Source organism: Carassius gibelio, chromosome A17, assembly GCF_023724105.1.
Source record: "Carassius gibelio isolate Cgi1373 ecotype wild population from Czech Republic chromosome A17, carGib1.2-hapl.c, whole genome shotgun sequence".
Classification (NCBI taxonomy): domain Eukaryota; kingdom Metazoa; phylum Chordata; class Actinopteri; order Cypriniformes; family Cyprinidae; genus Carassius; species Carassius gibelio.
This window is the reverse complement of record NC_068387.1, coordinates 7,848,344-7,865,142: the sequence shown is the minus strand read 5'-3', so window position 1 is coordinate 7,865,142 and position 16,799 is coordinate 7,848,344. Positions and strand designations below refer to the sequence as shown.

General features: G+C 37.4%; 1 long non-coding RNA gene and 1 gene segment (V, D, J or C); both read left to right on the top strand.

The window, feature by feature from the left end:
- The first annotated feature begins 6,643 nt into the window (after positions 1 to 6,643).
- LOC128031705 (immunoglobulin kappa variable 1D-16-like) lies at positions 6,644 to 7,670 on the top strand. The segment is given in 2 exon segments: positions 6,644 to 7,085; positions 7,192 to 7,670. Coding segments are annotated over 2 exon segments (489 nt in total).
- Positions 7,671 to 9,175: 1,505 nt separating this feature from the next.
- LOC128031707 (uncharacterized) lies at positions 9,176 to 13,196 on the top strand. Of its 2 annotated transcripts, none has more exons than XR_008188141.1 (3): positions 9,176 to 9,265; positions 9,351 to 9,908; positions 13,061 to 13,196. It is a non-coding gene; the product is annotated as an uncharacterized LOC128031707 (long non-coding RNA). The 2 variants fall into 2 exon arrangements; XR_008188140.1 differs by lacking the exon at positions 13,061 to 13,196 and adding an exon at positions 9,985 to 10,459.
- Positions 13,197 to 16,799: the final 3,603 nt, after the last annotated feature.

Here is a 16,799-nt window from a genome sequence, read left to right as displayed (position 1 = left end):
CTCACGAGCTCTGATCGGAAACAAACCCGAACCTCACTGTCTGCTGAACTTGCAGAAACATCAAAATAGACATAGCTAGACTATTTTAGTATAAATTATGAGCTTATTTACAATTTTTTTATGTTTTTTTTGTTGTTGTTGTTGTTTTTTGTTTGTTTGTTTTTTTGCCTAATTCCTACGTCTATGGCCCAAAGACTCTACGATGAGCATTTACTGCTTTTAAAAAATGCGGGTCAGGAAGCGGGTCGGGTACAATATTTTCTTTTTCTTTTTCTGCGGTCTGAGTTGCGGGCAGGTTAGTTGAAAACGTCGGTCGGGTGCGGGTTATTAATACATTGACCAGCGCATCACTGATATATATGTGTATATATATATTAGGGGTGTAACGGTTCACAAAATTCACGGTTTGGTTCGATACGATTCACTGGTGTCACAGTTCGGTTCGGTACGATTCGGTACGTTTTAGATACAGCAAAAAGAAAAATTGGCAGATAAATGTCCTTGATTTTTAAAAAATGTTTTATTTATTAAAACTAACAAAGTATGTTTTTTTTTTGTTTTTTTTTTTTACATTGAACAATGATGGAGCTATTCTTTACCCATATTCTATGGTGTTTTCTTAGCAGCATACTGTATAAACAAAAACAGCTCCTTATAAAAAATAAAAAAAATGAAAATGTCATATTGTTGTAGTAGTTATGAACACATAGAAAGATGTAACCTTTTATATGGAACTCTATAACTCTTTATATTGAGTGTGTTTTTACTCAATTGGTTCTCTATAGGGCTTATGTTTTTTGGAACAAAGCAGGAATTACTCTCTGGCTGAAATAGGCTCGTGAAGGAATATTGTAACGGGGCTCAATTACATTAAGCATGTTCTTAAAACCTGCGTTTTCCACTACAGAGTAAGGCACTCGCTCACTCAGTACGCGCTGAAGGCTCGTTGGAAAATGGCCAAAGGGTCTTTTACACAGGACGCGGTATGCGCGGTGCTGGACCCTGGGCTCAGCGTTGCCCTTCAGATACAACGCGATTTGCGCTGCACCATACCAAGAGCAAAGTAGGTGGAGTTTTCAAAACTGCCCTTGCATACGTTCTATTTATAACAGTTCTTCTATCTAATAACGTGCAGGCCTGTTAATTGTATCGTACTGCTCAGGAAATTCCGACACAGTATAGTACTAGTCCATTTTGATTTCCGTGCTTGTTTGGATGCCCCGATCGATTGGTAAAGTGCACCCAAACACGAGACCTGTTGGTTATTGGAGGATTTTCTATTTCTGGTCTTTTAAACGCATTGGCCATTTTTTAAACGAGCCTTCAGCGTGTACTGAGTGAGCAAGCGCCTGACTGAGTAGCATAACATAAACATATAAGTTGGTGTTTTTTTCTTCTTCGGGGGTGTCAGGGGCGTTGCCTGTTACGTCGTTTGGGTTATTGGGCTACCTTGTTGAATGCATATCATTATATTTCACAATTCTTTTTTCCAAATATAATTAATTAGTCCAACGAACCGTTCGGTACATAGTGCGTACCGCGTACCGAACCGAAAGCCTCGTACCGAACGGTTCAATACGAATACGCGTATCGTTACACCCCTAATATATATATATATATATATATATATATGTTTGAGTGACCTTTTAAAATGTGCCCAATTTAAAATCATTCTGTTGATACAATGTAAATATCTAATCACTCTATAGTATTGTTTTGACTTAATTGTTCATTCAAATGAATTAAAACTTCAGGGCAAAGAACAGAACACAGCTGCGTTGCACAGTTTGGATATGTGGGGCTCTATGGAGTCAAGCATCATATACTACAGTCATGCACTTTAACAGTGTCAGAGTAACAATCACTCATGAATGTTTAGATTGAGCTCCCCAGTACTAAATATCAACATGAGAGTTTTCAGCATAATTACTGTCACACTAATCTATCTCTCTGGTAAGGCTGTATTGTTAACCAGACCTTTGTAGTAAAATACTTCATAATACCTATGTCTATTTTTTTTTCTATCTTTTATCTTTTATCTAACATACTGTATGTTTGTTACAGGCTTTTCTTATACCTATACAGTTGACCAGTCTCCACCTGATGTGATCAAGAAACCAAAGGAATCTGCAAAGATCCAGTGTTCACACAGTGTGCCCAATTACAATCAAATTAGCTGGTTCAGACAAAACCAGGACCAAGGGTTCACATTCATGGGGTATTTATTTTTAAAAGAACAATACCCAGAATAAGAGTTCACACAAAATTTTTAAATGTCTGGGGAAGGAAATTGTCATGATTCTGCCCTCGTGTCCTTGATTTTTCCTAGTCTTGAGGCAGGATCATGACAGACCCATGTTTTGTGTACAAGCACATGGCCTTGTCTTTGGGCCATGTGCTTGTGTTGTCTCGTTCCCTTGCCCCGCCCCCCTTGTTAACCTAGTCGTGTCTTGATTGTCCCATCTGTGCCACCTGTCGTGTCTTGATTGTTCCCCCTATTTAGATCTCCTAGTGTGCTCTGTCTTGCGTCGGTTCATTGTCATTGTGATATGTGTTTCTCAGATGTGTTCCACACTTGTGACTGTGATTGTATCCTGTATACCGTGAGTGTTTGTTTATAGTTAGTGTTTAGTGTCTTTATCTGGTCAGCCCTGTCTTGTTTGGTTACTTAGTCCTTACCCTAGGAATTGTTTTCCCCCTCGTGGGTTTTTGTTTTCCCTTTTTGTCTAATAAATCCTGTGTGTACCCAATTCCTGTCTGCACCTGAGTTCCTCCCTTACCAAAAACCTGACAGAATGAACCGACCCAAGACAGAGCACACTAGGAGATCTAAATAGGGGGAACAATCAAGACACGACAGGTGGCACAGATGGGACAATCAAGACACGACTAGGTTAACAAGGGGGGCGGGGCAAGGGAACGAGACAACACAAGCACATGGCCCAAAGACAAGGCCATGTGCTTGTACACAAAACATGGGTCTGTCATGATCCTGCCTCAAGACTAGGAAAAATCAAGGACACGAGGGCAGAATCATGACAGAAATAGCAATGGATATTTGACCATTGAAGATATCTCGTCTAATGATTTGTGCTGCATGTTACACAGTGTTTTAGATGCAAGCTGTTCATTACAAAAACATCTTTTAATTCTGTGATTAACGGATAACAGAAGAAGAAGAAGAAAAAAGAAAGAAAGAAAAAAATGCCTTAATCCACACCTGCTCCAGTGGTATTAATTTCAGACTGTTTTGTTTATATATGTATTTTTAAATAATTTTCTGTTTATTAGTAGTAAGTAAGGTAGTTGTGGTATTTATTTTAAGGTATGGGGTTTGGTTAACAAATTTAGAATATGGTCATGGAGAATAAGGCATTATTAAGGCATCAATATGCTAATAATATGCCTGCTAAAAAGAAGCTAGGTAATTGTAAACGTGGAAAAGTTTTCCCTAATCTATATTGTTACCAGATACATGGATGTCATAACTACCTAAATTTTACAACCCTAAAGCACTGATCAAACATTCAACAGCTTGAGGTTAATGAGCACAGTGTCGTGCCTTTCAATAGGTGGGGCTGTTATGTAACACATCCACCCGAGAGGATGGAGGGAGGAACTCCCCTCTGAAAGCGTTGATGAAATTCAGATGAACTTGCAACAAATAGACAGATAAACATATGCAGTTTTCAATACATTAAAAAAAAAAAAAAAAAACTGTTGTAAGAACCCGCTGTTGTTAAAACTTGATAATGGTCAGAAATCCAGTTCTACACGTTTATTTGCTCTGCTGGCATTTTGGTAAGTGATTGTAAATGTTGTTGTTGTTTTTTGGACTCTTGTTACATAATCTGATGAAGTTTTGTATACACCACACAGTGCACTAAAATTGCTATTTAATTTATTTAGCAGGCCATTTGTTGAGCAGTGTTGATCAAACTCCTTCTGAAGTAATTGTGCGTTCTGGACAGGCTTACACTCTGTCCTGCTCTCACAGTATCTCCAGCTACAACACCATACTGTGGTACTACCAGCATGAGCAAGGGCAAGGCATGCATATTATAGGATATTCCTTTCATGGTACCCATAACTTGGAGAATGCAGATGATAAAAAATATAAGCTGGAGGGAGATGCCAAGTCTTCTGTGAACCTGACAATCTCAGATCTCACACTGAAGGAGAGCGCAGTGTATTTCTGTGCAGCCAGTGCACACAGTGCTGTAGCCCCAAAACGAGCCCTACAAAAAGCTCATATCTTTTGTGCTTCTTTCATTAGCTTTCAAGCAGTTGGGTTGAGCTGGATTCCACGAGAGGTTCCTGCCAACTCTATTTTGTTTTCAATTTGATACATTCAGCAAGCAAATAGGTCAACAGAATGCAACAGAAGGGTTACTTAAATTAAAAGTCCCAGACGAAGGCTGGTTTCTCCCAGGGTATTTTTCTTCACTACTGTCACCTGAAGGAGTTTTGGTTCCTTGCCATTGTCACCTTTGGCTTGCTTAGCTGGGGCTTAAAAGACAATTAATATCCAGTAACATCATTGATTAAGTTGGATGGATAAACAACTTCTTCTAAAGCATCTCATATCCTCTATAAGAAGTCCTCTTCAGCTTCAATTTGTTTCATAATCGATGAATTATGCAGCATTGACACTGTAATTGAAATTCATTTAATCAACACTGAACTAAATTGAGCTGAATTATAGTACTCTGCTTCAAAACTATCTGTTTTGTATAAAGTGCTCTATTAGTAATCGTAACCTGATGTTCACACCCTTTTTTCTCTTTTTTTGGGATGTGATATTCTGCCCATTTTACCATGACATCATTTCCTCTGTCTAAGTCAACTACTTTGCTGAAAACCTCAGTAGTTTTCTTCTGATATGAGCAATACCAACATGATTAGATTTATACTCAACATCTTCTTCTCCCTGAGCTGGTTTACAGGTGTTATGATTTCAGTATAACTAGCACATAGATATTATATGAAGGCTCAAAACATTGAAATGCATCAGTATTTGTACCTAACAGTATTTCTTTGGATTCTCAGGTTGCCTGATTTGTGAGAAGGTGGATCAGTCCCCTTCGGATGTGCTGTGTAAACCCAAGGAGGCTGTCAATCTGGTCTGCAGACATGAAATTAAAAACTATGACACAATACTGTGGTATCAGAAGTTATATGGAGATTCTAGCCTGAAACTTATCGGTTACGCACAATATGAGAGCATAAAGGAGATTGAACAATCATATAAGGATAATTTTAATTTAATTGGAAATGGAGAAAAGGAGGTTACTTTAAAAATTCTCCAAGCGAGACCAGACTGGGACAGTGCAGAGTATTTCTGTGCAGCGTATTATGCACAATGCCACAAACGTTCTCCTTCCATGACAAAAACCTTGCTCTGATCTTTAATTCATCATGGTACACCTGCATGAAACCACACTGATGAGTTACACCCATAATAATAAAAACAACTTCTAAGAAGGCAGGAGTCTGGTGGTTTGATGATGCCATTTCCTGTCTTGAATAAATGAGCTTAGCTCAGCTCAGTTCAGTTAAGACCTCACCATGATGTTGTGCCTCTCCATCCAACTTGTGACAGTACTCTTTCTAACAGGTGTTCTTATTTTTTTTATTTCAGAATTATTTTTTATAATTCAAAAACAAACATTACATTTTTCTGTAACAATCAAGTTGTAAAGTTCACTCTGTGTTCTTCTCTTTGTACAGTCCCCACTGTGTGTAAAGACGTCCGACAGTCTCCAGATGCAGTCTTGTGTCATCCTGACAGTACGGCTGAGCTGACATGCAGCCACAACATCAAGACCTATGACACAATATTATGGTATCAGCGCTCAGTTGGGGACACAGCGCTGAAACTTTTAGCTTATATATACTATAAAAAACCAAAGACTGAGGATCCATATGTAGCTCACTTCAGTGTAAACGGTGATGGTGAAAATAATGCTTCGCTTCATATAACATGTAGCAGAGAGGCCAAAATCACAGCCATGTATTACTGCGCTGCCAGTATCGCACAGTGCTGCAAGAGTTAAGCCTTCTTTACAATTACCTTCCTCTGCACCTGCACAGACCAGCACTGGTTCACATTCAGTGTTCGCTGACAGCATATGATCGTGCTTTTTCATGGTGTGTCAAAGCAGGTGCTTCATTGTAGAGAGCTAGATGTAGAGAGGCAGATAAGAACATGCTATTCTAAATGTTCTTCTAAATAATAAGATAAACCAATTCTTAAGGACCAATTCTCACTGTTAACAAACTATTAACTGTGACTTTTGCCTCAATGAACTACTAATTTGCTGCTTATTAAAAGGTAATGATGGATCTAGAATATCCATTCTAGTAGAAATATTTCCACATTTTATCATAGTGAAAGCTATGCATTATATTCATGTTTAAATATACAAACTTACTATGATTATTATTCATATAAATAAAATATTTTGCCATGAGTTAAAGTTATAAAAGTAAAAGTTCCGATAAGATTATATCAGAGAATTGAATGATTATTGAATCAAATTTTATATTCTGATTAATTTAATTATTGAAAATAATTAGGGTCTGCTTGGTTATCTCATAAAGTTAATATTATACTTTGTATATCTCAATTAAAACACCAGCCTTTCAGTAGCTGTTCTAAGTTAAATATCAAGAAATGTTTCACAATGCATCCTATTAAAAAATAAATAAATACAAATAATAAAAATAACATATTATAATTCCAAAGCACTATGTTATGCACTTCCAAACTGATGCTGAAAGTCAGTGATGAAATATCACTAAATTCAGAATATATTCAAATTACTATTATTATACTTCAATAATATTATTATATATATAGAATGTTACTATATTTGGACCAAATCATACATCATTTATGTGCCCTGCTTTTTTTAGACACAACCCTTCAATACGCTTTATTCGTAGGAGGTGCAGCATTACCCATCATCCGTCTGCATTCATCCAGTGATTCTCCTCTGTATCTAGTCTTTGACATACACCCTCACACAAGATCAACATGAGAGGACCTCTTGTTTCTTCAACCGCTGTGATTTGTTTCATAGGTAATAATATAAGAATTATCTTAACATTGTACCTTAAATATAACTGTTAATTTTACACAATTAGTTATTCAATTAAAGTGTAGTATTTGTCTTCGTGGCTTCACAGGTGTGGTGCTTTCTAGTAAGGTTGATCAAACTCCTTCCTCAATATTCTGGAGTCCTGAAAGAACGTCTGAAATCACCTGTCGCCATCAAATAACTAACTACGACACTATACTGTGGTACCAGCGTTCACAGACGGACACTGAGCTGAAACTCATCGGTTATATGAGTTATGAGCGCGGAACTATGGAGAAGCCATTTGAGAAGCATTTTAAAGTGAGCGGTCATGGTGAAGCAAACTCCACACTTCATCTTATCAACCTGAGAAAACCTGAAGATAGTGCTATGTACTACTGTGCTGCATATTACCACAGTGCTGTTTCCTCCCTTTCCATTAAACAAAAACCCACCTTTAATAATCTCATAACAGATAGCAGTTTTGCACAGCTGTCACGTGTTTTGGTACATGGTATATTGTCTTCGCTTCATGTGCAGTTTATCTATTGAAGATGTCTGTCCACTAACAGAGTTCCCAATATAGATTATTTAATGGCCGAGTAAACAAATGAGCAACCACGATAAGCAATAACCTGGCAACCAATCCAAAAAAGAAAAGAAAAAGAAAGCATCATTTGTACACCAGAGGGCAGAAACTGTTTACAGTTATAACCGATAGAGTTATGATGTAGTTTCCGTTCTTACGTGAAGGGAAAAAAAGTTTAAGAAAGGGTTCGCTACTCCATTCCAGTCATCTGTCTTTAGGAACAACATGATTAGACATCTGATCAACACTGCTATCTTGTTGCTGTTTTTAACAGGTAATGAAATGCATTTACACAAGATGCATATTCCCCCCAAAAAAGTTGTACACACAGTAAACATCATTTTTTTCAAATTGTAAATAAAGATTCCTGGAGTATGTTTTCCGATAAAACACTATTATGTTTTAATCCACCATTATTTGTGAAATTCTATACCATTTTTAAAATTCTTTTATTTCAGTGTAGTGTTTTATAACAGTATTGTCGCTCTAAACGTTCCTTCTCTTAACAGGCTTCTCGGAGAACTCTGAAGTCATACAGACCCCTTCTGACCTGCTGCCCAAAAACACTGTAGAATCAGTGACTCTTCAATGTTCTCACACAAATCCAAGCTTCAATGTCATCCTCTGGTACAAGCAGCCTCTTAGCGGAGAAATGCAGCTCATGGGATATCTATACAGGGCAAATAATAACACAGAGCCCCTTTTTAACAAGAAAATTGAGCTACTGGGGAATGGAGCAAGTAAAAGCAATCTGATCCTGAAAAAACTTTCCTCAGATGACAATGCAATCTATTACTGTGCTGCGAGAGAACACAGTGCTGTGGGTTTCCTGCACTTCTGCACAAAAACGTTATGTTGAAACCCTATACATTACATCACAGTGTCACTCTTTCTTTATGTTAGGAAGGTAGTTATGTTCGTAACATGCCAAATGTAAACACTTGCTAGTTATCACACTTATTTACTCCAGAGAATGCTTCTCAATGCTCATTTCTGTATAGGCTTATACATTGGACGGCAGGGTCAATGTACTGCATGTTAACATTTCCACCAGAAATGTAACATATGTTGTTAGAAAACAGTTTGGGCTAAAATCTACCTTCATTATAGATAATTGACCCATGCATTAATGTATGCAAGTGTTATTTTGTTTAGTTGTATATATTTGACAAATATGATCCAATTTGATGAATTAGTTAAAGACAAGTTTGAACTAGACCTTTGAAAACAGCATTCAAATCCACTTGAGAAAACACATTTGTACAGTATAACTGGGATTTCTTCTTCTCTTCTTCTTTTGTAAGTCGCTTTGTATAAAAGCGTCTGCTAAATGACTAAATGTAAATGTAAAGAACTGCTTGGGCAGTGAGTACTATTGAAAGTGAGTTACACTGTACTGTACTGTACTACTGTACTCAATTTCCAACCCACCAGGGGGCAGTAGAAGTAAAAACACATAGATGTGAACAGAATAAATCAGACTCCACCCTTTTATCCAATAAACCTGACAAGCTCACCCATGAGTTTTCATTCGAACCAGAATTCAACATGAGAGAATTTCTAGTCAAATGTTTCCTGCTTCAGTGTTGCATTGGTGAGGCATTACTTGAACGTAGATACACATCTATGGCATTAATGGCATCGCTGTAATTTAACCTGGTTCTTTAATGGTCTTGCAGGACTGTGCACAATGTTAATTGTTACACAAACTCCTACCAACCTTTTGTTAGTCAATGGAGCAACCATGAACATCACCTGCAGTCACCATGACAAAAGCTATGACAAAATCTTCTGGTACCAGCAGTCCAACGGGCAAAATCTCGAGCACCTTGGCTTCCTTTCCTTCAGGCAACCCTTGGCTGACAGAAAGGATTTCACAATAACAGGAGATGCGGAGAAAGAGGCGTACTTGGTGGTGTCGCCTGTGAAAGCTGAGCACAGTGCTGTGTACTTCTGTGCAGTGAGTAAAGCACAGTGCTTTAAGTTTATAGGAGCCTGTGCTCAAAACCCCACCCCTGTCACATGACACATCTGCACCTGAGTCGACAGCCCAGTCAAATGAGGTGAACACGGTCTTGAGATACATGATAGTTATACACTTCTGACTGCAGAAGAAGCAAATATTTAGAGAGGCATCTGCAGCATTGTGAATTTAATGTTATTTATTGTTTTGAATGTTGTAATCATGATCAGAGCAATCATTTTAACCACAATCATTACTTTTTATTTGTTCATAGGTAAGCATTTCCAGTGCAATGCAGTCTAAGTTCTTCAATGTACATGTATTGTTATGCGCTCCTCACTCTCTTGTAGTTTGTGTGGTTTGTTCTCCTGTCATTCAACAGTCTCCCAAGCATCTTCTACGAACAGTGGAGGAGAAAGAGGCAAAGCCTTCTTGTCATCACGGTGACAGCAGCTATCCATATCTGTACTGGTATCAACAGAAAAGCAACAGCGGTTCTTTGGAGCTTATAGGAATGCTCAATTTTGACACAGCTTATCAAGAGGAAAAATTCAAAACTCGATTTGACATCACAGGACATGCTACACAAAATGCAAACCTGCTCATATCCAGCATAACTGCTGAGGACAGCGCAGTGTATTTCTGTGCAGCAAGTGAGCACAGCCGTACAGTTCTCTATAACCTTTGACAAAAAATGGTTTACTTTGCACCTGTTTATATATCTATGCCAAATCCGTTAATAACTGTTATTACAAATAGAGGGCACTAATGAAATGTAATATTTCAGCACATTCGGGGTTTAATGGAGAACAGCAGCATAATGATTTCAAGAGCATGTTCTAGTCCAGCTCCATCTCTTTCTCTTTGATACTTTCCTAGCACTTCTCCACTGTCCTCTCAAATAAAGGCAAGAATTCAAAAAAGAAAGAACAAAATAATAATTGTCATTTTTTATTTCTGCTTGAAAATCAGCCATGTTTGCAGCGTACTCTTGCTTGCATAATTTTTAAACATTGCACATACTTTACATTTCTATAATACTTTATTACATAGAGACAGAACTGGATTGACCTTTGTTTGATTGTTTGATTAATCTTAAAACTGCACTAAGGACTACTTTGCACAACCTCCTGATTCTAAAAAAAATTAAAATTCAGTTCTTTACTCCTTCCCTGTTTATGTTGCAGTCATGACCGATTCCTCAAATTGTGCAACTTTAGGTTAGGAATTTCGTTTCCTAAACGATTAAAAATAATTCTAGCATACAGAATATGAAAATAATCCCATTTACTTGCACTGTCTTGTGACTAGCATATCATTATAGACATTTGGGGGTGACCTTTTTGATTTGGACCAATAAGCAACCACCTAACATCTAGGAGGTTTCTCTCTGCGGTAAACAACTGTGTTAGTTTCGCGCTGTTCCCTCTTATGGCTGCAGAAGAAACAATTTAAGCCATTGCACTGAGAATTTGATGTTATTTCTTCTTTTGCCTTTGTTGAATGTTATCAGCATGATCAGAGCAATCATTTTAACAATAATCAATATTTACTGTCTACCAGTGCAATGCATTCTAAGTTATTTATCTTATATTGTTATGTGCTCCTCACTCTCTTGTAGTTTGTGTGGTTTGTTCTCCTAAAAGCACAAAGTCAATCAACCAGCGGTACCTGATCCTGTTCTTGAAGATCTACCTTTAGCTCCAACTTTGATCTAACACACCCGAACCAGCTAAAAAGCTAGGAACAAGGTGAACTGATCTTACTGCTACAGTGGGCAAAATCATTTTTACATACAAAAAAATGAAACAAGATTTGCAATGAAGGAAGATCCCAAACTGTATATAACTAGAAAATCAAAGACACTTGGAGGTAGGCTTTTATTATTTGGACCAATAAGCATCCACCTAACACCTGGGTGGCTCCTTTCTGAGGTGAACAACAGTCTCAGCCTCAAGATCTGTGATGAGATATGTGGAAAGCTCTCTTGCAGAATAAATACTTCAGAAAGGCAACCATTGCACTGTGAATTAAATGTTATTTCTTCTGTTGCGTGGTTGATTTTTTTAATAATCATGATCAGAGCAATCATTTTAACAATAATCGTTCCTTTCATGTTAATAGGTAAGCATTTCCAGTGCATTGCATTCTAAGTTCTTTAATGTACATGTATTGTTATGCTCTCCTCACTCTCTTGTAGTTTGTGTGGTTGGTTCTCCTGTCATTCAGCAGTCTCCCAAACATCTTCTACGGAGAGCGGAGGAGAAACAGGCAAATCTTTCTTGTCATCACAGTGACAGCAGCTATCAGTACATGTACTGGTATCAACAGAAAAGCAACAGCGGTTCTTTGGAGCTTATTGGGATGCTCAATTTTGGCACAGCTTATCAAGAGGAAAAATTCAAACCTCGATTTAGCATCACAGGACATGCTACAAAAGAAGCATACCTGCTCATATCCAATATAACTGTTGAGGACAGTGCAATATATTTCTGCGCAGCTAGTTTGCACAGTCATACAATTCCTCTTAAACACTGACAAAAAACTGTTCACTTTGCACCTGTTTGATTAATGATAATAATAAAAAAAAGAAGCCAGAAGAGTTATTGCATCTTCATGCCAAAACTGGTAATAAGAACATTTACAAATAGAGGGCAGTAATGAAAATGTGATGTTTCAGTATGTGACGTTTGATAATGTGGGATTTAACAGAGAACAACAACACAATGGTCTTCATAACAGACGTGTGTATTGCTCTTGACATATGATGAGTGTCTTTGATCGAGTGGACCCTGGTTCAAGACCAACCTGGGACAAGCTCTACATTCAGTTTAATGGAATTTGCAAAGTACAGTATATCACCGAAGCACAAATTTCTCCAGTGCTAACAGGTAAGGGCTAAAATCAAAAAGCAAATAAACCAGTAGTACCTGATCCTGTTCTTGGAGATCTACCTTTAGCTCCTACCTTGATGGAACAAGGGTGAACTGAACTTTGCCAGTGCAGGAGGCAAAATCATTTTCACATTCATAAAATGAAGCAAGATTTGCAGTGAAGGAGGAGCCAGAGCTGCATGAGAGAATACCACAGACACTTGGGTTGGCCTTTTTTTTTTTGTCTGGACCAATAAGCAACCACCAACTGTAACACCTAACATCTAGGAGGTGAAGAACAGTCTTAGCCTCAAGATCTGTGATAAAATATGTGATAAACTCTTTAAACTGAAGAAGAAACAATTTAGAGAGGCAACCATTAGCTTTGTATTTTATGTTATTTCTTCTTTTGCTTGGTTGATATAATCATGATCAGAGCAATCATTTTAACAATAATCATTACTTTCATGTTAATAGGTAAGGATTTTTAATTAAATACAGTTTTGAGTTTTTAAAGTACATGTATTGTTATGCTCTCCTCATTCTCTTGTAGTTTGTGTGGTTTGTTCTCCTGTCATTCAGCAGTCTCCCAAGCATCTTCTACGAACAGTGGAGGAGAAAGAGGCAAAGCTTTCTTGTCATCACGGTGACAGCAGCTATCCATATCTGTACTGGTATCAACAGAAAAGAAATGGTGATTCCTTAGAACTCATTGGAATGCTCAATTATGGATCAGATTCTGAAGAGGATAAATTCAAACCTCGATTTGACATCACAGGACATGCAACACAAGATGCATACCTGCTCATATCCGACATAACTGTTGAGGACAGTGCAGTGTATTTCTGTGCAGCTAGTTTGCACAGCCGTACAATTCCCATTAATCGCTGACAAAAAACTATTAGCTTTGCACCTGTTTGAAAAAAAAAAAAAAAGCCACAAGATTTCTTGCATCTTCATGCCAAAATTGGTAATAAAACATTTATAAACAGCGGACAATAATGGAAATGTGATGTATCAGTATGTATTGTTACACATGTGCTGACAGTGAATTTAATCTTATTTCTTTTGTTGCTTGGTAGGATGTTATAAACCTGACCAGAGCAAACATTTCAACAATAATCACTGCTTTTATATCAATAGGTAAGCAGTGCATTGTAATCTAAATTGGTTTATGTATTGTATTTTTTATGTTCAATAAACCCTGATAAATAACCGTTTACTTTCCACCTGTTCAAATAAAATAAATAATAAAAAAAAATGGCACAAGGTTTCTTGCATCTTCATGCCAAAAATGGTAATAAGAACATGAGGGCAGTAATGAAAATGTGCTGATTTTGGTTATGCATCATCAGTTTAACTGAGGGGGTTAATGAAGAACAGCTGGCAGTCATCACAGACTTGTGCATTGATCTTGATATATGATGAGTGGCTTTGTTCATTGGAACCCAGGTTCAAGACCAGCCTGGGACATGCTGTAGTCCAGTTTCATCTCTCCTTTCAATTTACTGTCACTTCCTCACTGTCTTCTCAAATAAAAGCCCTATTCAGATTGGACTAGTGTCAGATCTTATCAGCTGAATGCAATGTCTGTGATTCCATGTGTGTAACTTTAGATGTGATCATTACAGAAGGTAAAGTGCTGTTGATGCTGCATGCATCACATATGACAAATAGCCTTTAAGACAAAAAGGCAAAAAGACAAAGTATGCCCAGTCCAGTTCCTGGAGATGTTCCTTAAACATTCAGCTGCAACTCTGATCAAGCCCTGATCTTCAGAAGCACTTGATAATTCCAGACAGGTGATTGGAGATATACTTTACATTTCAAATAGTTCTTCATTACATTTCACATACTCAATATAAAGACACAGAACCTAGGACTAATGCACTTACGAATATGAGCAAACCCCTAATTCTAATCTGTGCTATAGACATGACTGATACCTAGATATGTACAGCTTTTTTGCATAAAGGTGAGCTTTTTTTTTGTTTGTAAATGAAACTTATTTTTTTTGCATGTAAACAATAAAACAGGATGAAAAACAAAACATCCCATCTACTTGCATTGAAGGAGAAACCAGAACTAAATAAAGTAGTGACTACAGACACTTAGGGGTGGGCTTTTTCATTTGGACCAATAAGCAACCACCTGGCATCTAAGTGGTTCCTTTCTGAGGTAAACTACAGTTTCAGCATCGAGATATATGTGATATGACACTGCCTCTTTTGACTGCAGAAGGAACAAATTAGTGATTGAATTGACTGAATTTAAAGTTATTTCCTCTGTTGTTTGATTAAATGTTATAATAATGATCAGAGCAATCATTTTAACTATTTACTGGTTTCCAAGTAAGTATCACTTGCAATGCAGTCTAAGTTCTTTAATGTACATGTATTGTTATGCTCTCCTCACTCTCTTGTAGTTTGTGTGGTTGGTTCTCCTGTCATTCAGCAGTCTCCCAAACATCTTCTACGGAGAGCGGAGGAGAAAGAGGCAAAGCTTTTTTGTCGTCACGGTGACAATGACTATCCATATCTGTACTGGTATCAACAGAAAAGCAACAGCGGTTCTTTAGAACTCATTGGAATGCTCAGTTATGAATCAGCTTCTAAAGAGAATAAATTCACATCTCGATTTGACATCAAAGGACATGCAAAAGAGGATGCATTCCTGCTCATATCCAGCATAACTGCTGAGGACAGCGCAGTGTATTTCTGTGCAGCAAGTGAGCACAGCCGTACAGTTCCCTATAACCACTGGCAAAAAACTGTTCACTTTGCACCTGTTCAACAAAAAACTCAACAAAAAACAAAGCACCAGGTGTTTTGTACTGTATCTTCATGGCAAAACTGGCAATAAAACAAATTTAATATCTATGCACTAAATCTCTTGGAATTTAACATTTGACGTTAACCTCAAAAGGATGGCTTCTCTAAAAACAAAAACAGTTCCAAGCCTGACTTTCTTTCCTCTGAGGAGCACAGATGATGTAATTACTCATAAATGGCTTAATTTGACAGCAGATACAAAATGCTGGATGAACATTACTCTAGTCCATTTGCACAGCAAAACCCAAATCTTGACCTTAGGACTCTTTAAATCATTACGTATATAGATACTGCTTTTCTTTTTTCTCTTCTCTTCTTCTTCTTCTTCTTCTTCTTCTTCTTCTTCTTTTCAAATCCTATATGAGATTCTTGTCTCTGAATGGGTAGGACCTAAACAGTGATCATCCAATCACAGGTGAGAACAAATCACAGGGTTCCTAACTGCTTTAGCTTCAGAATCTGTAATGTCTCTTGCATGAGTTTATCAGAATCAGACATTTATTTCAAGCAAGCATGACGCAGCTTACCTTTATTTTCTTCTATGTGCTGTTCGGGTTCACAGGTAAACTTTGTACTCTTTTTAATGAAGAATGTTTAAGTGCAGTAAAGAATTGGTGAATTTTTCCATTTGTTGACCTCAGCGTGTTATTCCCTCTAAAGATATTTCTCTTGGTTCATCCATTGATCAACCTGCTGACATGATAAAGCATCGAGGAGACACTGTGAACATCAGCTGCACGCACACATACAGCAGCTATTACTATCTTTACTGGTACCAACAAACAACACAAGAAAAATCCTTCAAACTTCTTGGTTACCTTTACATGAAAACATTCAATCCCGAGAAGGACTATGATCGCTTTCATATTTATGGGAACTCACAAACCCACGGAACACTTCAGATCTCCAATGTTACTTCAGAAGACAGTGCAATGTATTTCTGTGCTGTGAGTGACACAGTTTGACAAAATCCTGCTGGGTACAACAAAAACACCTGTCCTGCTAATAAGGTTAAAGTAATGTGACATACAGCCAAGTATGGTGACCCATACTCAGAATTCATGCTCGGCATTTAACCCATCCAAAATGCACACACACAGTAGTGAACAAACACAAGGGCACCTCAGTCGTGGTATTTCCATCCCGAGACTCGAACCCACAACTTAGGGTTAGGAGTCAAACTCTCTAACCATTAAGCCTTGACTTCCCCCATAGATGCCCATAATGCTAAATGACCTATATTTATCAATACAAGAATAGCTAATCATTATAGAATATTTCTTTCTTTATATATTTTTATTCATTAATTTGTTTATTTTTGCTAAAGCCTCACAAGTGTTAAATTCAATATTTAGTAGGTATTGAACTTTAGCAATGTAGGGACATACAAACTGTTCTCTTTTGATAGGCATAATTTAGATTCCAGAAAGATAAAAAGCCACTGTGTTCCTTCAAGCATTT